The 26,327-nt window shown below is 48.4% G+C and overlaps 1 protein-coding gene across 1 annotated transcript in view; it reads left to right on the top strand.

Annotated features, from left to right (window-relative positions):
- Nucleotides 1-26,327, top strand: part of TOX2 (TOX high mobility group box family member 2) — a 135,061-nt gene that overhangs the window by 95,037 nt on the left and 13,697 nt on the right. Inside the window, exons 4-6 of the mRNA XM_085313908.1 lie at nt 6,649-6,888; nt 12,510-12,737; nt 24,171-24,251. Of these exons, the coding sequence (XP_085170034.1) occupies nt 6,649-6,888; nt 12,510-12,737; nt 24,171-24,251 (549 nt within the window). The remainder of the gene's footprint in view (nt 1-6,648; nt 6,889-12,509; nt 12,738-24,170; nt 24,252-26,327) is intronic.

The following is a 26,327-nucleotide window of genomic DNA, read 5'->3' as shown; positions in this document are numbered from 1 at the left end:
TGCACCAAGCTGCAGCTCACGTGCACACAGCTGCAGCCCATGAGCCATGAGAGATTTTTTTTGAGTGATTTTTGTGGGGTTATTAAAATACCTTATTCTGCTCATTACTGCTGCGATAGAGGTGGGGGAGGCACTCTGTGTGCTCTGAGACCCCACCAACTTGTCCTGTGAAGGCAATGGAGAMTGGCAGAGGCTCTGGGCAGTTCCTGCAGCAGGAATGGAAACGACGGGTGAGGACACAGTGATAAACTCAGCGGAGTTCAGGGAGCCTCTGGGAGCCGTGTGTGTTGTCAGCCGTGTGGCAGTGAAACTCTGCATCAGAAAACCTCGTATTTGAAGCTGGCAGCACCAATTAGAAAGGTCAGAGTTTCGAGCTATGGAGCATTTAAATCAGGCTATAAAACTTTCTTTTTTTAAATCAATCTTCTCAAATTCACTTTAAATTAGCAGACTGAACGAGCTAGGCCACACGTGTTCTGAAATAACTGACTGTGGAGCTCTTGGTACTGCTAATGCTGGTACTTAGTAATTTGGGGAGTATTGGAGAAGCTCTGGAGGATGAGCAAAGAGCTAATGTGCAAATATTTGGAAAGGGAAGCAGAACAGCCCAGGTAATTACAGACTTGTCAGTCTGTCATCAATCCTCAACAAAATAATGGAGTGGCAGATTCAGGCCTCAATTAATAAAGAATAAAGGAAAGTAATATAATTAATGCCAATCAACATGGGCTGATGGAAAACAAATCTTGTCACACTAACCTGGTATCTTTTTTGATGAGATTACAGGTTTGAATGATAAAGGTAACAATGTTAACAAGATACTTAGACATCTGGGAGGCATTAGGCTTGGAAGCACAAAGTATGTTGAGAAAGTTGAACAATTCAAAATTCAAACCCAAAGTTTGGTGAATTAGTTTGTCACTTTGCCTTCCTAGAGCATGTCATCTTTCTGCCAAAGACAGCATAAAGTGAGTACCAATGAAGTCTGCAGATGATGCAGCAAGTATGACAGTAAGGAAGGAGGTAGAGCTTTGATAGAGATGCAGAGCTTCTCAGATGGCCTGGTAAACTAGTTACAAGTAACAAATACGCATTTTTGGGAACCAATATTGTCTCACTTTCAGGAGCAAAAAAAAAAAAAAAAGAAAGAAATCTTACAAGATGCAGAAAAATCTTGCAGCAAGAAAATCTTACTGCTCAGAGGTGGGGACTCTGGACAGGACCTGTGAAGTGGGAGAAGCACCCGCACTTTAAGGTGGTTGGTGGCTGATGGAGAAGTTCAAAAACACCCATAGCAATATGAACAGAGGACTGGAAAACTCAAAGGGAGAGAGTCCAGAGGACCACTCTGCTTATGTAGCCAAAGCAGGAGAGATTTGATTATATCTGCAAGTGCTTAAATGAAGGACAGAGCCTGCTGAGGGACCCTTCAGTGTGGCAGCTGGTGGGACGGGAGGCTCCAGGTGCTGGCTGACCATGCAGGCTACAAGTAGGGCTTTTACTACTGAGGGTAACGAACCGCTGAATGATTCAGCTAGAGCTGTGGTGAATCCATCGCCACGAGCAGTTTTTAATTCACGTCCCGGTGGTTGTTTTGGAAGCGTCTGCCTGGGCCTGGAGAGGACACGCTGCGTGCCGCGGCCTCAGTCTCCGGACGTGCTGGCGAAACCCGCCCCAGTGTCAACGCTAACGCCTGCTGGCATGGAGCCCCTGGAATAAATTGCTTCCTTTTTAAACCCTTTCCTCCTGTTCCCCTCCTGTGTGTAACAGGATGATCAGTGGAAGCAAAGATGTGGCTGTTACTTTAAAGGATAAATTAGTTTGACTCTTAACTCAATAATTAAAACTGTTATGGCTATGAGCCTGCGGGGATAATGTACTATTATTATAGTCATTTGTTTCAATTAAATGCTTACTGATTTTACAATAGCAGCTGGGCACCTGTGCGAGATAGCTATTACTCTGAACAAGACATCTCAAATTCCAGCAGAAATTTGTCACCGCACTAAAGCGTTTTACATAGACCATGAAAGTTTATTAGGAGCAGTTACAAATCGGGAAGAGGAGGGGTGGTAATTGGGGATATATTTTCTTATCAGCTTCTCTCTCTCTCTCCTGCTCTCTCTCTCTTTTTAAGTAAATCATCTTTAAGCATTTCAGCTGTGGCGACGCGTTTACATTTAAACTTCAATACAGAAAAAAGCCTGCTGGGAAAACTTTGCTTCAAAGCTGTTCAGCAGATAATTTCTCTCCCTGGTTGATTGTGATTGCGAGGGCTTGTTCGCAGGAACAACCCTAAGGAGAGGTAATCCCTGCCGCAGCCGAGCCGTGCCGTGCGAATCACCCTGCCACGCCGGGGCCGCGCTCCTCTCCCGGGGGCCGCGGGAGCCGCCGCGAAGTGGAGCGGAGGCAGGACGCGGCTGCCGGGCTGAGCCCGGGCTTCGGTGGGAACTGCGATTTTGCAGAACGGAGCTAAGTGGTTTTTGAACGGCGGCGGCGGCGGCAGCGCCCTGCCTAAGCCCCGTCCTGGAACGAGAGTGTCGGGTCTGCTGGCTGGCGCTGTCCTCGGGAAGAGCTGCCTTTCCTGCTGGATCTGGGGGGGTTGGGGGGACGTTTGACGTGAAACTCCGCTTGACACCTTCCCAAATATTATCTTTGCTACCAGAGCATCCAGTCCTCAAATCAGCATCTTTAGCCCRGTTCTAACGGTGTTTTGTGCCGCAGAAGCGTAGACTGCCGTTCGCCCCACAAACAAGGGGCTCGGTGCACCTCAGCCTGTTTCTCTCTCCTTTTGGAGGATTAGCTGGAGCATTTATATGCCTAATATGCATATTCATTTTTAAAAAAAAAAAGAAATTGAAATATTGTGAAAAAGGAAGCTGTCTTTGAGTTAGCACAGCCTTTGGGAATCTGTTAAGTAAGATGCACTTAATTACTTTAGCTATGACTACATCACATCTCGCTCGCGGTTGCTCTGCGGCGCGGAGCATCTTTTCAGTGGAGGCTGCAGAGGCGTCCTTCGGAGACGCGAGGCTCCCGCTCCGGTTACGGCACCTTGCCGCGAGGTTGCCAGTGCACCTGATGCACGTGCTGGGCAGGATCCCGCCGTGGGCGCGGAGACGGGAGGAGGCCGCGCGCGTGGCACCGCAGGGGCRTGGGGCGCCCCGGCGCTCACGGGGACCCCTGGACCCGCTCCGGCCCCCGCCAACGTGATCAAGCACGACGGAAGGCGGGGCGTCATTTAGTTGTAAATGTGCCTGTGTCCGCTCTCGCGTGCCTTCTCGAGAAGGCGCAGCTGGATGCAAACGTTGAGCTATTCCCACCTTTCTGSAAAAACTCTGGAATATGGACTGTCCAGTGCAGTCCAGGCACTGCGAGCAATCAATTGCCTGCTCATCCTCCTTTCTAAATTATTTCCAAATTGGTGCAATTAGGCTATTTTGAGCACCTCCAAGGCGCTGCCACCGATGCACCAACTGCTCTCGGGCACTTCGCTTGCCCTCTTTATTCCTCCCTTTTACGGGGACGAGAYGGGCCACGATGCTGGTTTCCCTCTGGAGGGTGCAGGATTTAAGCCATCCTTGCAAAATAGTTGGAGGCCCTGGGACTTCCCAGGGGGTCCGAGCAGTGGCTCGCCACCTCCACGCACTCCTGAAGCTGCTCGCGGCTTAGGGACGTGCTTTAGGGACCGCGGTATGGCGAGGCCGAGGATGTGCAGCGCTCCTTTTCCGGAGATGCAGCTGTTTTCTAACGCAGGTGTAGGTTTCTAGTGTGGCTGCGGTCAGGTTGCTGTCAACAGGAGCCTTGTTCCTGGATTCTGCGGGCCCGGTGTTGGGTTTTTCCTCCAAATTTTCATAAGAATTGGTGGCAYGTGTCCCATATCCATAATTGCACTGCTGGACTTGTTCTGCTCGGCTGCGTAATGCACTTTAAGGAAAAAGTATGATTACGTATTTAATGGATAAACGGAGCTGTTGTGGTCTATTGGCCACATAATAAAAGATTTCTTTAAAAAACTGTCTTAATATAGTATTTGCCCAAGAGGCTGCCATGGCTGCAAATGCAAATGAGCTACTTTTAAAAGAAATTTTAAACCATGTTTCTGAGCCTTCTCTGTTTATGAAACGCCCATCTCATAAACTTTGTCTTCATTTAAATTTAAAATAAGGACAATAAATTATGCTTCTCCTTAGCAGCTGGCAGATCAGCTTTTGCGTTGAAAGGTCCGGATTAAACCAACAAAAGCCGAGGCAGATTTCCCCTCCGCATGGTAACGACTTGGGCATGTGCCTGTTCTAAAGAGTAATGGGAGCGCTCAGGTGCATATAGCCCATACTTAAATACCTTGCGGAGGTTGTGCTGTCCTGTGGGGCTTTTCTGGGCAATGATTGTCCATCCTGGAGGTCGTGGTGCCCAAGGCAGAGCTCGTTCCCGTGCCCTGAGTTGCTGTTGAATGAGGTCTTGGGAGGCGGAGGGTAGGGGACAGCGAGTCCGCAGCGGGGTCCTCGCCGTGCGGGAAGGAGGAAAGCCCAGACCCCTCCGGTGAGGGGCCCGTAAAACTTTCTACCTTTTTCTGAGCTAAAAGCAGCACGTTTCCTTGGTGCCACGATGGAGCTAAAGCCAACCCTGTGCTCCTTGTAACGTGGCATTTTTTTTGCAGCCCTGCGAGCTGAGGACAGCAGCTCTGCACGGCCCCAAAGCCAGCCTCAAACTCCTGAGGCTGCTCAAATGCGAGATGTACTTTTCTTCATGCAAGTTATATCCCAGCACTTTGTAATTAATACAGAAAGGGGACCGATCTGGTAAAATCTGCTCCCTTAACACGTATTCCTCTACTCACRGAGGATCTGCCGGTACGAGCAGAACATGCTTTCTGATGTTGTGGTAAAGCTCTTGATTCCTGACCTGCAGCAGTAAATCTGTTTTTTGCATTTGGATTTATTTCCTCTGAAGCCTACTGAGCCCGAGCAGATCTGCCCTGGGTTTCTCGCTGTGTGTGTGCTGCTAATGGAGCTGGCAAGCTTCCCCTGTTAATGAGAGATTGCACCTCACTGGGCTTATTGGAAGTGAAGATTGTTAATAAATAAAGCCTGGGTCTTTAAACTCGTGTTAACATTAATCAGATTAATGCAAAAAGCAAAAAGTCTGGGAAATGTTTAAGACAGGGTTTGATTTCCCTCCTGCTGGCTTCTTCTGTGGCCACATCAGATTGCACRTAAGTATCCAGCTTAAGTCTGCCCTGAAAGTCAGGAGGGAGCTGGCACGCCGGGCTGACAGCCACGTGGGGATGAGCTCGCTTGTGCCGGGGAAGGGCAGGAGCAGGGATTGACAGGGAAATCCCGCTTGGGTTTCCTCCAGGAAAGGTGGCGGGGCTTGGCTGGTCTTTGGGGGCACCTCCGCACACCATCCCCGCGGCCGAGCTATACACGCTGGCCAGGATGCACGGGAATTTGCAGCCCATGAGATTTTCTTACGTTGTCTAGWGGAGCACTGGACATTTCTTATTAGCCTTGTGTGTATATATATATTTCATTTTCCTTTTGAATCTTTCAAGATCGTTAGGCTCAGCTATCCTGGGAAGCAGTGCTTGTGCTGGTTAGGTGTGCGTTACTCGCCTAGCCCCTTGACGGTGGGATGAGTTGCCGTTCRGGTTTATTAGATGTCCCTTCACTCTCGCAGGCTGGGAACAAATAAGTAGCTACTGGAAAACTTTTTGTGAAAAGTCTTCATTTTTGTGGACAATTCTGCCATGCAGCCTCTTCTCTCAGCTCCACACGTGTGTTCACACACATGCATCACTTCTGTTCTCTGCTCGCATTTGGAAATCTTAACAGGCAGCCAACAATTTTCATTACTCATGTCTGGACTTTTTTTTCTGCTACGTTCATTCTGAAGGGGATCAGAACTGACTGAGTTTAGAAGAATTATCTCCAGAAAAAATTGTAAGTAAGTAGTTACTGTGGCCAGCGGAAGATGGAGAGGGACTTTTCCACCTGGGCTGTGTGGGATCTGTCTTGGGAAATGCTTTGACCCTTGCTGACTCTGCGCCTCGGAGAAGTAGAGGACTTCTGGTTCGACAGTGATGATACAGCTTTGGTCAGGAGTTGTGCGAGGATGGGAATAAGGGCGCTTGCTTCCAGCTCCTGAGCTAGAACCTGAATAAATATTTTTGCTGTTTGTTGTGAATTCTATAAAATACGGAGAGGACCATTGCATGTTCCACCCGCTGACGATGAGCCCCCAGGTCTTGGTTGTGCCCTGGAGCTTCCACCCACTTCTTCTGCATCTGCTGCTTTTGCCTTTTGGATTAACCCCCGCGGCACAACGCAGCACGAGTGCCCGGACAGCAGTGTGGATAGCACGGGAGGATTGCTGCTGCCGGGACGCCTCCCCCAAACGCACCTTYCTGTATTTCCAAGCATGGTTTAGCACCTCTCTAATCCCTCTGCCTCTGGCAGGACAGCAGCAGGGAGGTGTTACTCATTCCTTGCTCTTGTCTGGTTTGGAAGGGGGCAAAAAGGTGTCTTTCCTCTGCCAGCGCTCTAGAATAACTTTAAATCAGTTGTTAAGAGTTCATCGTAAAGTGATTTGACAGTACGATACGTAAATACATTTTTTGAATTAAAAAGTGATATTCTCCCAACTCAGATCCAAGAGATGGTCCACTCGGACGCCACTTCCTATGATTCGAACCGTCAAGTGCCCCTGATCAATCGACCAGGGATGTTGGCCGGGCCCATGAGCGCGCTCAGCCAGTCTCAGCTGATTTCCCAGATGGGGATGCGCAGCGGTGTTACCCACGGCTCCCCGTCGCCCCCGGGAAGCAAGTCTGCTACACCATCTCCCTCCAGCTCGACTCAGGAAGAGGAGACAGAGTCACATTATAAGGTATGTGCAGTCATGCCTGTTTTAACAGACAGTAAGAGATTTGGCAAATGCTGGGTTTTAGTGAGCGAGACCTTGCACCAGTAGGAGCACAGATTTTTTCTTTTTTGTCTTTCTTTCACGTGTTTATAGAAAGAGACTTCCCAGAGAATGGGGAGATTGGTTTGCAAACCCAGGACAAGGATGAGCGTGGCAGGTTAGTGCATCCCGTCAGACCTTGCTGTGCTTGGGTTGTGCATTTGGCAAGTGTGCCAGTGAAAACCTGACACTGAAGAGTTTTGTTTTTTTTTTCCTACCCAGAAAGTTTTACCTTTCTTTCTGCAGTTTGCCAGCTACACCAAGCTGCAGAGTTTCCTGCATTGCGGCCTTTGACGAGAAATACCAGGCTCAGTATTGAGGTTATTCCCCACTGCAGATTTTCAGATGCAAAATTAGATTTCTGGTGGCAGGTAGAGGGAGACCAAAAAAGAGAAAGAAAATAARCAGAGGTGGGATTTAAGCAAGCTCACAGACTGTGGCAGATTAAAATAATCATAAGCAACAGAGGAACAGAGTTTTCAGCCTTTTAGGTTGCCTGGGTGGTGTTTTAATTAGAGATTAGTACCTATCRTAGGTAGTAAGCAGTGTGTTAGGGATGCAGACTCTGCCTGCACAACTGTTGCTGAGCATGGTATCAAGAAGCCCACCACRGCCATGCATGAGCACTTTAGGTGCCAGAAGCAGTCTAGTGGCAGCAGGATGGAGCTCTATATGAGCTGCCCAAAGTGGGGCTCAGCAATAGGGTAGTAGCCTGCACTGAGCTCCTAGCTGTCAGCACTACATTCAGAGCAGGGTTGGAGCTAGCTAGGGTAAAGCTGACCTGAGAGGATTTTTTAGGGGATTGTGGMGCAGGAGGGTTGGTCTAAGGCTTCTGGAACATCTTGGTCACCCCACRTCTTTCTCAAAATGTACCAATGAAACAAACTCCTATGCTGTTGTCCATGAGTCCTCCATCTGTTATTTGTGGAGGACAACTTGCAGCAATCACGAGACTTCTACCTCAGCCACTTGCGGATCTTTGTCCACAAGCTCCCTGCGTTCCCTGGAGGGTTTTGATAAAAGCCTTTTGTGGACAACTTTCTTCAGGAAGGTGCTGCTCTAAGGATGATGCCAGAAATAGYGATGGTGTAACCTTGTCCCCTAAGAATATCGGATTGTGACAGGATCTGAGGAGAGAACCAGATTAGCAAGCAGTGCAGAGACAGGAGAAGCAGGAAAATACTAGGAGTGAGCACAAACAGCAAATGCTTTTGCATCGAAAATCAGGCAGATTTTTCACATCATTCTTGCAGATTTTCATCCACTGGCAGTTTTCACTTCAGATCACGACATTTCAAAGTAGAATGCACATGTGGATGCAAAAACTGAGCTTCACTAGAATTAAATCATAGAATCATAGAGTGGTAAGGTTGGAAGGGACCTCTGGAGATCACGTAGTCCACCCTCAGTGTAGCCCATACGGAGATTGAACCCGCAACCTTGGCATTAGCAGCACCATGCTCTAACCAATTGAGCTAAACCCAAATTGTAAAAAGAAGTGGTTAAAACTAACTGGAGTGTCTCAAACCCTCCAGTGCCATGTRTAGAGTGTGCTGGGGATGCTGCGGACGGGCTGTGGGCTGTACAGCTGGCCGCAGTCAYGCAGCTCCCTCTGTCATCAGACAGCGCAAGGGTTACGGAGGAAAGCAGCAATTACCTTGGAGTGAAAATCTTCCATGTCAGAGTTCTCAGCTTAGTTTCACACCAGGTTCTTTCGTTCTGCCTCGTGGAGTGTCACAGAGGCTTTCCGCCTGGCGCTGCGGCGCCGCAGGAGTCACGAGGGAGAATGCGGCTTTGCCGGTTAGCTTTGCGTTCCCGTTGAGTCAGTGRTGCACGCTGGGGTAGGAAGAATTTGGAGAGGTCCAAATTATGACAAGTTGCAGAGATCTATATTGTTTTCTGATCCTAAACATATGCCTGCTCATTTTTCTGCCCTGTAAACTCTGCAGCAAGTTAGGTGACRCAAGAGTGATGTATTTGATGGAAGAAGGTGACCATAAGTGTAAAGAAAGCACCAGCATCGTTGTGTGCCCTACAGGTTTCTGTTTGTTTTCTCTATATACACAGCTGTTGGAAACATTCAAAGGGACCCATCGGTCATTTTTTGTATGGCCATTAATGACCTTTGTACAACAAGTTGTGAAAGCAGTGTCTAATGAGCAGAAATTAATCTTGGGTCCAAGACAGTTGCACATGAAAGAAATGGGTCTGATGCCAAGGGGAGCCTGTCATCTTAGGAGGCCTCTAAGCCTCACTGGTGCGTTTGCATGTTCATCGTACCAGTGTATCTGTGTATCCATGCATACAGGCATAGCGGGGAGTTTATAGCCCAGGAGTTTAGRTCATGGCTGGATTAGAGGTATCTCTCCATCTTTATAAAAAATCATAGTGTCCTCAAGGTTCCTGCCCTTCAGGGGTCTCGTATCCACTGTGAAAGCACCATGCATCCTGTCTATAAGATCATAGCTGCACTCTGTGAATTCGCCCCATCTACATCTGGTGTCACACCTAGATTTTGCTGCCTCTCCAGTGATGGGGGGTTGGCAGACCAGGTACCCGGAAGGATTGGTGGCCACATGCTTCCACAAGCTGCAGGAGCATTCATTGTCAGTTTGAAGAGGGCTCACCCCTTGGGAAACACCATTGCTCTGGGAGAGGAAGGCGCTGGATTGCTGGGAGTGGGATCCAGCATAGCATGTACCTCTGGATCCATCCTGACCTTCTTGGACCATCTGGCCAAAAGCAGCAGCTCTGGATGGGGCAAGATCTTTCTACCTCATGGGGTGGTAAGCACTATCTGGCTCCATGTTGCCAAGGCACAACAATTCCTTCACAGGGCTAACTTTTCCCCTGGGATCTATAGAAAAAGTCACAAGAAAAGGTGGAAGAGAATGGTGGCCAAGGACAACTGTGTTCTTTTAAAGAGCTTTGTTGCATCCTTTGAGTTGGAGTAAGGGATTGGATGAGCCCAGAAGTTTTTTCCACATTCTTCCACTGCTTCCTTCCCTGTATTTAGCACWGGTTAAAGACCAGCCTGAATGGTTTATGCTGTTTAAGCGTGCTGTTCAGTCCATGGACGGGCTACTTAGTTCATACCATGCTGCATTGCACCTACTTGCCCCAGGAAAACACAGCACAGTGCTGATTAGCTCTGCTCTCCCCATGGCCTGGGGCACAGAAGCTGGCAGCTCTGTGCACCCGTCGTCTCTTCTGTATCCGCACAGTGGCATTCACATTTGGGTGCTGCCTAAACAGGACTCACTGCAAAAGTGTGTGTGTGTGTGTGGGGGGGGGTCTGTTCTGGCATTGCAGGCTCTTGTCAGCTCCTTCTCTGGCTCAAAGAGAACAGGATCCCCCACAGCAGTTAAGTGAATCAAACAGGATTATGATTAGTTAAAATAGCATCTCACTTGCTAATAGACTGAAGCCCAGTTAAGAGTTTTTTTTTCTCCTAATAAGGTGGCCTTTCACCTCAAGGCCTCCGATTCAAGCCCAATTGGGCAATTTTAAATTAAAKGTAATTTTTTGTGGTCTCTGTGCTCATTTACTAATGGTCACTGTCTGTTTGACAAATGTCACTGCACCCATACTGGACTTAATGACCAGTCGACAGTGGCTGAATGGAGAACATTAGCTCTGCTGTCCTTTCCTCCTCGTGCCTGGCCTGTGCTAGCCAAAATGAATCCTGCTAAATCGCGGAGCTTCCAGGCGCTCTGGTGCTCGCGATCAAATCAGCGAATCTGTCAGGACAAAGGTCTTCTGCTCCCACACTGACTCTCTCAATGTGTTGAGAGCTGGTCAGTTTTAAATATATATACACATGCATAAATGTATTTAACTTTTACTGATAGAATAGGCAACTTTCTAAGCAATATAATYAGCATCCACCTGGTAGAGCAGGAGCTCCTTAAGCAATATAATCACCAAGCAAGGTGGTGTCTGAGCACAGTGGGCTTTGGCAAGCAGAGACGCTGGCAACRTCATTTGCCTTCGAGGAACTAGGAATCCAGATTGCAGTGGCCAGTTGGTAGCTGATGGTTTTATCCTCTGCTGTGCTTCATCCCTGGTGTATTTAGGCTTTTCTCCCATACAAAATAAGGGTAAGGATACTTCTGCRTGTTGTAAGCTGCCACTGACCACAGATAGTGCTTTGAGAGCTTTGGTGCATGTTCAAGTACTGTTCAGGGGTCTTTTCCTTCACACCTCTTCACATAYGGGCTCGTGTAGTCTCATATTTTCGGTACGCCGTCTGCGGTGTSCTGGCAGAGCCCGAGCTCTTCATTCCACGCTACCTTCACTGGAAACACTTCTGTTTTCCACTTTATCTTAGTTCCCAGCCCAGGGGCAGCGGCTTCTGCTGAGCAGCCCTGGTCATAAACCGAGACCACCCCTGTCTGTGCCATCCCTCGCTTCAGCCGTCCGCACGATGCCGAGCGCAGATGCAGCCGTATCGAGTCATTCAGAGGTGTCGTAATGAGTGAACAGGGCATGCAAAGTACTTAGTGGATGAGATATTGAAAATATTTTAATTCCTGCATCCCTGCTGATAGGTGAAACAGCTTCTGTCTCTCATTTGCGTGGCCCCGGTTGAGCGGCCAACACCTGTGTTGCTGCAGTGCTGCTTTGCCTTGTGATCCTCCTGCCTGCGGATGGGGCCAGAGACACTGGTCCAGGGAGGAGAGTCAGGAGGAGCTTGCACAGGGGATTATAACTCCGGAGAGCTGGAAATCAGAAATGTGCAGAAGCAGAGTTTGGAAAAAYTCATAGCCTGCTAAAAGGCTTTCTCTGGGAAGTAAAATATTTGGAGAGATCCTGAAAGAGGATGACGGGGTGCGAGCTTGTGCCRTGGGGCAGAGGCAGGGAAGGGGCAGAGGTGCTGCAGGATAAGCGTGCTGGAGAGGCCCGTGCAGGGCTGAGCCCTCCAAAGCGGAGGCAGCATGTGTGCTGCGAGGGCAGGGGGGAGGCAGGCGGATCCCAGGGCTGTGCAACCCRGGTCTCCCCGGGCACCGAAAAGGGGAGCTTCAGGGCACAGCTGGAAGGCAGCAGAATGCAAAGAGGCCCCGGGGCTGCCAGGCGGTGAGCGGGCATGGGGSAACGGGCTCGAAACCCGCCGGTGGGCAGCGGCAGCTGGCTGCAGGCTGCGCGGCGAGGAAGGTGCTACCCTGCCGGGGGCTTTATCCAGCCTAAGTGCAGCGAATTCAGTGAAAAGCAGTGGGCTGCCCATAAGGCTCAGGCCAGCGGGGTGGGCACGGAGGGCAGGAGTGGAAGGAGGCGAGACGAGCACTGGTGCAGTGGGGAATGTGCTGGGAAAAAGGCTGGGAAAAGCGGAGTGCTCTCCTGGTGTGTAGACATGGCTCCTCTCAGCCTGTCCATCCTTTGGGAACCCACCAGCACTTTGTGYGGTGGTACTGGAGGCTCCCTGGGGGAGAAGAGCAAGTCCTCTTCCATCCGTGTCCTGTCCCATCTTTTCTACTACCATACTCCAGGAGGGTCTTGCATCAGGCTGCTCTGACCTGACCATTAAGGGGCTCCTCTTGGTTTTACAGGTTACTGGAGAGAAAAGACCATCAACAGACTTGGGCAAAAAGCCCAAAAGCCAAAAGAAGAAGAAAAAGAAGGATCCCAACGAGCCCCAGAAGCCTGTGTCAGCGTATGCCCTGTTTTTCAGAGACACACAAGCAGCTATCAAAGGGCAAAACCCAAACGCTACCTTTGGAGATGTATCAAAAATTGTCGCATCCATGTGGGACAGTTTGGGAGAAGAACAAAAACAAGTGAGTTACCGATATCAATTTTCTTTTCATTTGCAGAAATGTATTTTTTTATGGTGCGGAGGGCCAGAATTTCCTGCAGCACATCAAGAACATAGCGAGGGGTTTAAACATATGCACAGGAATGGAGGCTATTTTCAGGAGTGGTGCTGAAGTGCCCGCTGACTCCTGAAGCAGTGCTCGAGTGCTTTGCATGCACAGCTCCCCGTCCCCGATTCTGCACCGTAGTTATGTGACTTGGTGCTTGGACACTTCCAGCAGGATGAAGTTTCTCTTGCATGCAGATCTCGGGTCCTGGTGTCAGTGCCTGCTGAGTGGCTCTTACCATGCAGAGCTGCTGCAGTGAATCAGAGCAGGGCTTCAATGAGCTTGTCCTGGAAAGCTTATTGCTTGCTGCAGGCCACTAAATAGCTGCAATCAGAGTCCTTGTGATTTCCAGCAGCAAAAGGCCAGGCCTGCATCCCGGCTGGCTGAGCCCAGCGTGTCCGTCCTGCAGCACAGCTCCGTCCTGCCGCGGTGTGCGGACGGTCGCCACTCCAGGGGCGTGCTGGGCTCCGGCCGATCGGCCAGCTGTCGCACGCTGGAGCCTCTCTGGTGCAGTTTGCCTTGGCACAGGATTTGCAGGGATCTTGATCACTCTGCGTGCTATCCTTAGCTACCCAAACCTCCTCCGAGGTGGCAGTAAGCTGATGCAGGTCTCGCTCCCAGACCGGTCAGGCGTGGGTCTCTGGGAGTCCTGGCTCTCCGCCCGTCCCCGGGAGGATGCACTTAGATTGCTTTGCCTCTGGCCTTTTTAGGACAATCCCTGTTGTTCCATGAGGGAGACTGAGCTCTTCTGACAACTAATTATTCTTGATAAGAACATATTTCTTAAAAGCATTGCTAGTCTTCCCTTGGCATGGGCTTTTTGTATCCTTAGATGGAAGATGACTTTGTGTTTGCTTATTTACTTGCAAGAAGGGACTATAAACTGCTAAAAACTATTAACTCTCTGCATCACTGGCCTGAGATCTAATGTTAAGGCTTTAAAAGCTTAGGAAGAAGATTTTTGAAGCAGTCTCACAGGTGAAACCTTGCTGCCCCGTAGCTGTCAACGGCTTTCAGTCTGGTTCACGTGGAGACTTTTAGGTTCTGGTTTAACTGTTCTTGTGGGTTGTTACAAAAACCTGTAATTGCTTGTTGCCTATAGAGAAAACCCCAGGGAACACTGTACGTAGCAAGTATGTCTTTTTATCAGGCAGAGGTAGATCTGACATAGTCTGCGATGAGTCTCCAAACCCAAACATGCTTAAATTGATGATCCTCCCATAAACACCGAGCCCTTCTTTTAAAGCCGGGCTGACAACTTYGGGTTTGCGCCATCTCTCACTGGGTATCTGCAGCCAGGATTTGAGGAGGGAGCAGCAGGAAGGAAAAATATTGCTGAACTGGAAGCCATGCTAAGAAATCGCCTTGCTTTCCATCCTGCTCCAATTTGGGCATAAGAGCAGGGGGGGTGTGGGAGGCGATCTGCCGGGAGGAAAGCCTTCTCGCTGATCCGTTCTGACTCTCCGTACAGTGCAAAGTGTCGCTTTGAAGTTTTCTCAATAGTTCCTTTTCCTTCTCTGCACCATTTCCACTTCTCCTGCTCTGCTTTCTGCAAGCCCTCAGCAGCCCTGTTGCCATCAGCACCCACCTGAGTCTTTTCCTCCTTCTTTTTTCCTGCATTTTGCAAAAACCCCTGTGAATCGCTGGAGGATTAAGCAGGAATATCATGTGCTGAAGAAGGGAAGAACATCTCCTTGGGCAGCAGGTCTGCCCCAGTCCTGCTCGGTAGGGACAGGACTTGCGCCGGTGCTGGGTATTGATGTGAGCTGAGGCRTAACAACCCAACCGCCTGGAGGTACACAAGCAGGGAAGAACCTCTCCAGGCTTTTATTTACCTCTTTTCCCCGCTTTCATCCTTCCCAGCATCTCGGTCTGTCTCTGTAGAAATGTCTCTGTAGGTTGGGTGCTGAACTCWAGTTGAAAATGTGGCTTATGTAATGGAACTGCCAGTCCAACCCTGACTCAGCACGGTGCAAATGCTTGGCTCTTAATTAACAGCATAGATTAAATCAGTCCGTTTATCTTCCCTCCTAACTCTCCCTTCTTTCTTTCATGAGATAGTAGGAGCCTTGCTGTCTCTTTACACGTGCTTTATAAGTGGCTCCGTTTCTCCTTCTGTAATTGATTTAATTAAGCCATTTGTTCCTTGTCTGAATGCTTAAATATTAACTTCCTGGCTTTGTCTCCATCTGTATACTTTTCTCYTCCCGCAGCTCCCTCCCTGCCTGGGACTCTGGCTGGAGGGGCACTATTTATCTTTGGYTCTGGGACTGTATTGCCGGTTTGTGTGATGAGGCACGTTCACTCTTGAAGGGTTTGGCTGGGTGATAGTTTATTTAGTCCTTGTTTGCTTTCTACTGCCCCAGCTGCCAGCATCCCCAGTCAGCTTTGTTTAGATTCATAAGCCAATACAATGGGGAGGGGGGGAAACACATTAAATTAAGAAAATATTTTTAATACATGAAAACACCTTGCCATCTAGGATGTGCAGCAGATCCTTTCTCCCAAGGATTTGGGGCTGCAATGCATGCATTCATCATTAATGCAAGCACTCCTCTCTAGGCGCTCTTCTGGCACATCTCAGGGGGAAGGTGCCTGAGGTAGACAGCTACACCRTGGTGTAGGAACCAGCCAAGATGCACCTGGAAGCTAGGAGTCTGGATTCCCAGCACTTGCTGGACCAGGCCATCATTCAGTTCATCATCCRACAGGACTTTTCTGGACAGAAATGGGAGAGTCCCTTCGAGTGGGAAACGGAAGGACTCCAGCCGATGTTCTGCTCTTAGCTGCAGTAACAACCACATTTTGAATATCTTTGTTGAGAGGCTCCTGTAACTCTACGTATTGTCATCCTGAATGCAGATGAAGTCTGAGGAGGAAGTGCTGGCAGCACAGAGGACAGTGCAGAAGGCAAGCGGTGGAAAGCATGCGTGGCAAAGCAGGCATGCAGGAAGCCAAATCTGGATGTTCRTACTCAGTTTACCCCAGGTTTTAGTTCAAGAAAGCCTCCCCTCGTCGTAGCATGAGAAAAGAGAATGAGGCTGAGGCTAGAGTACAAGGCGTGATGCCTGTTGCTGGGTTGCAGTCCAGGCGTGGATCGCTCGCATGCTGGTTATTCAGGGAGGTGGCAGGGACCTGTCTGGAGGATTGCCTCCCTGGGCYGCTGATTTGTGGACCGCGGTGCCAGCGCACCGTTACTAAGCTGCTGTTTATGTCCCTGCAGCATCTGCTTTTCRGGACGAGGTAACACCCAGGGCCTTCTTCCCCAGCTGCTCTGACCTGGTGCAACTCAGAGGAGACTTACAAACCTTATTTTTCACTTTCCAGTGGCCRTAGTATCCCCTCAGCCCCAGATACATTTAAGTCAGGGAAGATGGCAAGAGGGGAGCAACCACGGAAGGGCTTGAAGAAAGCTGGCAAATCAAATGTAGTCGACCTCAGCCAAGCTACCACTGACTTGCGATCTTCTCACGCGTGTCCTCGGCTTCCCTGCGTGTGCCCTGCCATGTTGCAGCCCTATCGATCCATCCGCCCCGCTCCGGATGTCAGGCAGGGCGTCGAGGGGCACGGTGGTGCCGTGCCGGTCGGGCTGACGGACAGCGGGCATTCGTCCGAGGGGCACCGCGCCGAGCGTTTCTGCAAAGCCCAGGTACCCYGGGCCAGCCTGCGGAGGGTTAATCCTCTGCCGTTTGTGCTGCTAATGATTATACGCACTGTAATATCCATGCTGCAGCTATTTATTTGCCATTGAACAGGTGCCACTGCTCCCACAAAGCAAATTTGCTTTCTCCTCCCGATGAAACAAGCAAAATAAAGGTTGCGCACGTCTCATTTCAGATATGTTTTTTTCCCARCGCGCTAGCTGAAAGACAAACACCGAACGGGAACCCGAATGCATATTATGCAAGAAACCATATAATCTAGGAACATCTTTGATTTGGCTGCTGCTGTCACAGACATGTATTTCACAGAGAGGCTTTTTCTCGTTCGTTCGTTCTTACTGGTTTATCATTTGTGCCTTTGTCATTTTGTTCCTTCTTCTTCTCTTCCCAGCCTCTTCACAATGAATCTTCATTTTCCCTCTGACACACTTGTATCTAAATTTCCTTATTTCCTGCCTTTTTTTATTTATATCTGTTGCCTGGTGATTTGATCATGCTGTGGAATACAGGATTAGCAATCTCCGTGTCCTTGAGTGCTGCTCAAGGACACCTGTTCAGCAAGTTGCACAGTTTTCTTCCCCACTTTAACCCCTTCCAGTGTGGCCATGTGCTAATAACAATAATAAATAACAATAACTTTAAATATCTCCGGCACTGTATTAGCAGGACRTTGTAATCTTCGTTCTTCAACAGCTGGCATGGCCCTTTCTAAGAAGCTTACACAGGAATCTAAAGAATGAGACTGGGAAAAAAAAATAATACACACTCTTTGAACTTTGCAAATAGTTTAGCAGCTGTTCCTGTAGAGATAGCTTATACTTCAGCAGAAAGTGAAATGCTAATTCAGCCATTATCATCAAATGGGGTACCTGTCTTTGTAATCCTCCTTCGGCTCCAGTTCCCATTCAAGGCTTGCAGAATCCCATGCCTCGGTGCTGTTTTTTTCCATTAACACATATAAACTGACATTCACAGCGTTATCCAGAGGGGTTTGAAGGAACTGCCTGATTTGACGCTAACCAGAACAACTGGAACGAACCCTGCTAATTCAGTAGGAAGGATTTTGCTCGGCACAGACACAGTCGTCTGGCCACGGAYTCTGCCAGATTACAGCTCGTACCACTGAGTGGAGCTGCTGCCCAGCTCCCATCCTTTCTCCATGTTGGTCAACCCTTCTGCAGGCAGTCTCCACCTGAAAGTGTGTGACACTTAGCTGTGGGTGGCTGTCCTCACACGGGGAGATTTTTTTTTCTGGTTGATAAGCCTAGGAAACTCCCTGGAGCATGTTGACAAGTTGCTGATGGGTTTTCTCTTCTCTGGTGGTTGTCTTGTCTCTCACTGATCATCTTTCCGTTCCTCGTTGCCTTTGGAGCAAAGGAACCATCGCTCTGGTGTCTTGTGGTAATGGATCATAGGGGATCACAGCTAGCGCAGGAATTTGTGGGAGGTTCTGGAGCCTGCTTTTTTTTCTTGAGTCAACATTTAAACCTACAGGCATTTCATAGGAAGTCTGGCAACAAATTAAAGTCATTCCTAGATCCTGGAAACTCAGAGCAGAGGCATCAAGAAGTTCCTGAGCAATCTTATGGATGAACTCTGGATTAACTTAAGGCTTCCCATCCACATGYGTGTGACCACGTCAAAGGGGGCAGAGGCAATGCCATACAAAATCAGCATTTCCAATTGAATTTATGAATCTGGGGATTCACTGAAGACACAAGGTAKCAGAGAGTTTGAGCTCGTGGCAGCCCTGCTTCAGCAGGACCTGTTTGGTAGTGCTAAGTGACTCTGTGGCAAAATGCATATGTGATTTTCCCATACAAATGCACAGCCTGGAGAGTAATACAGCATTCATACTCAAGGGATAAATTACCCAACAGAAAAATTACTTGCTCAGCAGAAAATAATAGATCACCCGTCTAATCAGATACATCTGCTCATTGAACCTGATACATCACCAAGTGACAGAACATGGTATGTGTCTGCGGCAGGACGCATGAGTTTGAGACCAGCTGTAAAGCTGTATCAGGATAGAGTCGTCACAGAGAAGAGATCCTGTGAGAGTTGCATGTGTCCGGGTACTGCCCAGTAGCTTGGCCGTCGAGTTGCCCAGTTACGGCACTGCTGCAGAAGCCTGTCAGAGGTGAAGCTCACCCTGGCTGCAGGTCCTTGCTGTTGCCCCCAAGCCTTGGTATGGATGGACTGGAAGGGGCCARACAGCTGCCCTAACCTGGCAGGAGGTTTCCGCATCTCCTGAACGTGAAGGCTGGCTGCATGTTGGAGAATGGCAGCACCGATCGCAGGCATGGCAGACAGAGAGGCCTGGTGAAGWCCAGAATAATGATGGGAAACAGGTGAAGGGGAGTGACTGCTCTTAAAAACAACTCTAGAAGAGTGAATTCTCTTCTAGGAAAGCATAATCAGAGGTGTGGAGGATGCACATCATCAGAGGTTCCCCCATCAGAGGGGGAAGAGACAGCTCTTCCTCTGCTTTGTTTTGCAAGCTGCCACCTTCTGTGTGTTGTCCTTGGGATATGCATGTGTCAGGCGCATGGAGTGATATGTGACTTATATGCCAGTGACACAATGAAGTCATGTCAGAGGAAAGCAATTTTTTTTTCAGAAAACTTTAGTCAGTGATAGTTAACAATTGCGTATGAGTTTGTCCCTTTATTCTCCAAAGAATTACTTCACAAAGTTGTTTCTCCATCCGGGGTTATGATGGTAGCGCTCCTAAAACTGCATGAGTAGAGCCTTCCATGTAGATGTCCTCAGGGGAGTCAGATGCTCCAGCGCTCCCATTCCCTAGMTGGGAAGGCTTGAGGCCATGGAGAACTTGAACAGCAGCTTCCTAATGGGCATCCTTGACAAGTGTCAGATGTGCCTAAGATTGTAGGCCTTGGGACTGGGCCATTTGGGGCTTAGACTAACAGAAATGTGCAGAGATGTAGGCAGAGGCAAACATCCTGCTCTAGGGCCATGCTCTGAGGGAAACCAGTCTTGCTGCTGTGTGTGGCTATCTCTGTGGGAGCTCCCTGAGCCTGCTCCCATGGGTGTGTGACTGCTCTTCTGACCTGATTGGAGCTTTAGTTAGTTACTTTTAATGGGGGAAGGTCAGATTGAGCCTTCCTCAAGAAGGGATTAAGTGTAATATTGAAAAGAGAGCAAGGAGGTGAGGAAAAGTTGGAAGGGAATAAGAGGGTGATGTAGCCATATATTCTGTATGCATTTCAGATGACTATGTAGAGGCCAAATACAAAGCAGAAGGTAGTGTGACAGAYGCCTCCTTGCAATAAGGATGCGCTTTGAAGTCATCATATATCAAAAAGTCATACATTCTGATGCTCCCAGGAGTTATCTTGAAAGAAAGTGGGTAATAGTTACAAGAAAAACCCTCCAGATTTTCAAGCCAAATAAAATCCAAATTTGGACATTTGAGGAAAAAAAAGAAAAGAAAAACAATTGGAATCATAGAAAGGAGGGCAAGGAGAGACTTAGGAGGTCAACCAAACCATACTGCTGCCTGAAGTCAGGATCATCTCTRCTTAAGCCATTCTTGATGGATGTGTGCCTAATCTGTTCTTAAACCTTCAGTGGTGGAGATTACACATCTCCCCAGGCAATCTCGTCTAGTGCTTAATTATCCTTACGGTTAGGAACTCTTTCTTCTTGCTTAGCCAACATTTCCCTTGTTACAATTTAAGCTTATTGCTTCTTTTCCTATCTGCAGTAGATGTTGAGAATTGTTTATTGCCTGCTTCTCTCTTGTACTGTACTTGGAGACTGTGGTCTCCTTTCAGTCTTCTTGCCTCCTAACTAAATAAACTGAGTTTTCCAGCTCTCTTTCTGATGACCTTTATTACACCTTTCATCTCTACTATGGACTGTCCAGGGTTGGTCCTTCTCTTCTTTGAAGCAAAATGCCCAAAACTCAATKTAGGCTTCCAGCTAATGCCTTTGCACTTGAGATCAGTTGACTTTGTCCTTGTAAAATCAAGGCAAACCCTTGGGTGTAGCAAGAGAGTGGTTTTGGGGGAGAGTTTGGGTTCCTTTCATCCTTCTCCTGGATTAGAAAATAATGTTCCTTTTAAAGCAGCCAGGCTGGGATGCAGAGGTTACTGATAACAGCTACTCCTGTCATTCTGTGTCTGCGCGACACGGAGCAGATCCGTGGGCGTCAGCAGGGTTTGGAATAATTGTCTTCTCTAATTAACTGGTTATCAAACAAGAACATTTCATTACGGTACAATTACTAGCTGCTTTGCTGAGACACAGAGGTGTCAGGATTACGATCCCAACATATGCTTCTTACAGCTCTGATTTTTTGTTTTCATAATCACTAACCATTTTTGCTCCCCCCCAACCCACCCACTCCTTTAATGACTAATGAATCCTCCTGCTTGCAAATAAGAAAAATAAATCAGCGGGCATGGCAGGTTAGAAAGGAAAATATGCAAAATGTTTTGAGGATCTTTAAATCTGATAAATTACTTAGAAATTAAAATCCCTGGGAGAAAATATGATTTAATTAGAAAGTAACATGGTTTTGTCAATGTTTAAATTAAAATTTTAAAAGGTTATAAATACTGCTGTAAAGCTCCTTGTACACAGAGGATTCATGAGAGGTTCTGCTAGGATCTGCTGTTTGCATGCAAGCCCTGTGTTTGCAAAATGGTGGGCTACATTTTAGCTGTTAAAGATCGTGGACACAGCACTTAATGGGTGCACAAAGCTTCCTCGCACTCTGGGGAAGACTGAAGGAGTCCTGGGAGGAGAAACCTACCGATGGTCCCAAAACAGACAGACCACACCTGTCTCGGGAAGCCTGGAATTAGTTGGATTTGGGAGAGTGTTGGAGGAAATTTAACATGGGCTTCTCCCACCGGCCCCGGCCGCTCAGTGTCAAATGACTGAACAGAGGAGAGGTGGAAAAAAGGATGTAACACAAGAGACAAGCAGCTGCGATGGTGATAGGTACAGAATCTATTTATTTATTTATTTGCATTTAGGTTAAGCATGTCTAATTTACCTTCCCTCTCACTGTCCGCAGTCATAAATTGCTGTTTTTCTCTGGGCGAGCCTTCTTTATACCTGAATTTGTCTCCGCACAGCTATTGCATACGTTGATTTCCTACTATCCTGAGCAAAAAAGAAAGAAAGAAAAATCCCCTCTTRGTATTTTGCTGTTACAGAGAAAGAAAACAAATACTTTTTCAATTCATCAGGACCCAGCCATGGCCATCGTTTTCCTGGCCTGAGACATAGGAATTCATATTTCATTGTCGTGCAGGCATCATGCCGCGTTTAAGAGCATCTGTTATAAGTAGAGCTGATGGAAAGCCCGCATTTCTGTTTTGCAGTCAATGCCGTAGCGGTAGCGTTGGTGCAGCTATGATGGTCTAAGGACGTAAGTGAAGCAAGGACTGTAGAGAAAGGAAATAGCCTTTATTAGGGCGGCTGGTATGAATTGAAGAAATAGTTGCTTTTCACAGGCAAGCTCTTCTTCGGGTTGACATTTTAAAATGCAATTTTGTTCTGAATGGAACAAATATAATACTTCCTAAATACTATAACGCAGAAGACAAACGTATGACAACATTCCCTTTTAGAAAATTACCACTTTAGAGTTTCAGTGTGTCAGATCAAAATGTTCCATTACAGGAGTCGAGTCTCCCTGATTTAGCAATGAAAATAAGATTTTTTCAATCAATTTTAATAGCATTTATCTGCAATGATTTAAAACTTAAATTCAAAGAAGTGAAGTGCTTAATCGCTGGAACATCRTTTCATATTCAGGTGTCGGTACCTGATAGGAATGTTAGGTGCTACCACGGCAGGCRCCGTGAGATGGTGCAAAGCTACGAAAGCGTAATGCAAGAACGATGCTAAATACAGTTCTGGCAAGGAAAGGCGCTTGCTTGGAGCAAGTTTTAACCATTCGTCTCAGAGCCATGCGCAGCGTGGACGGTCCCCCTGCCCGTAACCCACGAGCATGGCCCTGGCGTGGGGCATGGGCAGTGCAGCAGCAGCCCCGGGAGCTGGCGGCACCACTGGGGCTTCGCCCCGGGCAGGACYGTGCTTTTACTAGCGCTGCCCCGTCCTGCAGCTCTGCTCGGCACCCGGGACCCTCGCGGTGCAGAGGGAGCCGGAGCTGCGGGTGCGCCAGTCCTGGCTGACCCCCTCTTGCCGAAATTTAGGAATATCGGTAGTCCATCCGCTCGAGCAGTGGGTCTCCAAGGCATGGCATCCGCAGGGAAATTTGCAGCGGAAAGCCGCTCAGTATCCCCCGCAGACTTCAGCATATCGATTGTTGTAAAGCTGTCGTTGTTTTCAAGCAGAATTAAATGTATGCAAATCTGTTCTAATTGAAATTAACTTTATTTCCTCTTCTTGATGAGGGCTTTGACTTTCCAGAACAGGAGAGGGCTAGTGGGTGTTTTTTTCAGAAGTTTCTTCCTTTTGCTGAATTTTTTCTTCCATTTTAAAATATTCTGCTCGCTTGCTCAGTTTAATCTGTTTTACCCCATGGGGAATCATTCTGCTTGAGACAGGCTGGATTACTGTGTTATTTTTACATACATGGGGGACCAAACTCTGGACAGAAATAAGACCAGCACTATGAATCTATAGTGAAGCATATCTCATTACAGGGGAGAGAATGAAGAATAAACAATAACTCACTCTTACAAAGTTTCTCCTTTTTTTTTTTTTTTTTTTTTTTTTTTTTTTTTTTTTTTATTTTTTTTTTTTTTTTTTTTTTTTTTAGTAGCAAACTCTCCTGATATTTGCTGTTTCTGTGTAAGCCCCAGCTCCCAGAGTCATAAGATTAGGCAAAAATCTCTGCTTTTATATGCCAAGGGAAAGGACTTCCCAGCTGTCAGGATTGCAGAGAAAAGCTGGAGAATGTGAGCTCTAATGGCTTATTAACTGGAAGGCCAAGCAAATGCATTGATAGTTTAGAATTTTGGGAAGTCTCACCAYTTTTTAAGCCAATCTCATTATTTGGGGATTTTGACCCGGGTCTTGTACGTGCTCCTACAAGAACCTGGGTCAGATTTTCTCCTTGTTCCCATCGGGAAGTGATTTCATTGATTTCACCCTATAAAAGTTGTGTTGGTTCCTGCCCACCCACAGACAAACACTCCCCACCAAGACGTCACCCCAGTGTTTTGGTGAAATGATGGCTTCTAATCACAGCCCAGCAACCCCTGGTAGAAAGGGGCCTCGTTTTTGAGGCCATGGTCTCTGGCAGGGCAGGTGAGGAGCAGGTCCTTTCAGAGATAGCACTTTCCAGCACTTCTGGGCCATGGCTTGTCTGGTGGCCTCAGGAGCTCTGGAGGCACCAACCTGCCAGCAGACAAAGTTCTGCTTAGTTCTTCCATCAGGTGACGCCTGCTACAGCAAACGTGCACATATATCTCTCTAGATAGGCAGAAAACGCTCAGCTCTGGACTGAAACACCTCTAAAATCTCCAGGTTGTTCAAATGCAAAGGCTTTATTTGGGGTAAATTTCTCTCCAATGAGTGGAAACGAGGAGTTTATTGCTCAGCTGTGTGCCCTGGCCCTGGCCCCGCTCCCACGATGCTGCAACGTCGCCCGGCGGATGGTGGCTCCCGCGGAGAAGGTGAGGCCGAGCAGCACCCTACTTTGCTTTATTAATTATTATTCATTGTTTGGTCCTTTCAGGCATATAAGAGGAAGACGGAGGCGGCGAAGAAGGAGTATCTAAAAGCCCTGGCAGCCTACCGGGCCAGCTTGGTTTCCAAGGTAACAGACACTGCGTTTCCTACACGCGTCTCTCTGGATGTGGCAATGATAAATTAGTTGCAACTCTCGCGAATCTCTGGGGAGGAGCGAGTTTATAAGAAATACACTGTAACTGTGCTATCAAAACTAATATCAATGTTAACTACCGTCTGTAGGAGCTAAATGAAATGCTCYGTGGCGTGGTTTGAGCTGACACAGCGCGCGCGCACGCGCTGGGATTGCTTTTTTGCCCTTTAGCAAACCGAAAGAAGATCTCGTTTTTCGCGGCATGGCGCGGCGTTGGGAGGCTGGGCTCGYGCCAGCCCCGCACGGCCGCCCCAGCGCCGGCTCCGGGATGCGTGTCTACATGGGCTGCTCTTCTGTCACCAGCTGCAGGGATTCAATCCTTTCCCCTGCCAGGGGGTCTGGAAACGATCTCCAGCTCCAGCCCTGGCTGATCAGGATCAGCAGCCTTGTTGGTAACAGGGCGCTGAGTTTACATGAGAGAGGCTCATGAGCCTCTCCTGAGGCTGTAGGATCTAACATGCATGCGCCGCGAACCCATGGGGCACCAAAGCATCCCTGCATGCCTGGGAGCTCTACACYGAGTCTGGGCTGGGCATGGAACAGCAGAGTGAGCCCATCTGTCCTTTCCCAGTTTTCCCAGTCACATTCGTTTTCCCCACCCTAAGGACGTTGTGCAAGAGTCAGCTCCAGTAACGTGGAGCTCAGCAAAATAATTAATTGACCAAAAGTGCCTTTTTTCAGTAGTGCAGTTCCAGKAGCCGCCAGGCACCAGTGGCCTGCGTGGGCTGTGGTGGCAGCTCAGACGCCAGCTCAGTGACACACATCCCCTGGAAGGCTGCATTTGCCTGCATCGATCTGGCTTTTGTAGCCTTTTCAGGTGCCTTGGTGTATCTTGCCCTGCAGGGCCCCAGGAGCTCTGCTATCACCAGTCCCTGGGACTGTCTTGGATACCTGAGTGTATCTCATGCTGAATGCCAACCTAGGTGTGAGGTGGAGCTGGATCCACCACTTCTCTACTTCCCTCTCAGTCCCATTCCTTTTGCTTGCTGTCTGTGCTGGTTCTCCTGTCTTCTGCTTCAGCCCCCAGGATAGACGCTGTATTCCAGGCAGCTGGACATCTCTTTTGTTGATATGGTCTTCCACAGTGTGAAGACTAGGTTTGGTCTCTTGCACTGGAACATGTGACTCTGCCACATTGGTCCRTTGGCCATGGGCTTTTTTGCCAACCTAGAGCTAGCAGCTCTGCTAAGCAGACCTTGGGCTGTGGAGCAATCAGGGGCCAGCGTCCTACTGCCTGCTGTAGTCTAGGCACATATGTTGTTTCGGAGCATAGTTYGTGATTCTAGCTCTGTAGGTGCACCCTGGCATGGGAAAGGGGCTAGGGTTACATCCACTGTGATGAGAGCTGGTGTGACAGACCTGCCCATGGTACCACACTGGATGGAGCAGTGCAGGCTTTATTACCAGTGATGAATGTGCAAGAAGAATCAGCCTAGGAAGGAATTTGTCTATAACCTGAAGCTATGACAGCCCTGCTGAACAGGGCTGGGACCTCCCTTTTTAGATGGAAAAGCCTGGGCTTTGTCATGAGGAAACAGCTAATCTCTCCTCCCAGCTCTGAGTCATCTTTGCAATTTCTGCTGAGCACTGCAGTCAAAGCTGTTCACTTCTGTGTGAGCAAATGGGTTGGTGAGTTAGTTTTACCTTCTGACTGAAAACAAAAGCCAGGACTGTATCTGAGGAAGGACAGAGAAGAAGGAGGGGAGACAGTGAAGGTCCCCACCTCTCCTGGAACATGAGCTCCAGGAGAGCACCAAGATGTTAGAGCCAACAGCTTGACAGCTCTTATGGCTATCTCCTGCATGCCTTAATCCTTCATGGCTTTACTCCTCAAACCTGGTTCTTGTTGCTGCTGCACATTCAGCTGTTACTTTTCAAGGAAGGAGTCATGSTCTCAGATGATGAGAGCATCTCTGTTGGGGTGTCTTGGACAGAGCAGTGGAACAGCTCTGCTGTGTTTGGCTGTATGCAAGCCCACAGAACCACTGAGCCTTTATGGGGTTTTCGGCA

This window comes from Rhea americana, unplaced genomic scaffold (assembly GCF_003343005.1).
Source record: "Rhea americana isolate MKP2758 unplaced genomic scaffold, rheAme1 scaffold_4, whole genome shotgun sequence".
Taxonomy (NCBI): Eukaryota; Metazoa; Chordata; class Aves; order Rheiformes; family Rheidae; genus Rhea; species Rhea americana.
Note: the sequence above shows the minus strand (reverse complement) of the source record. Positions and strands in the feature narration are given on the sequence as shown.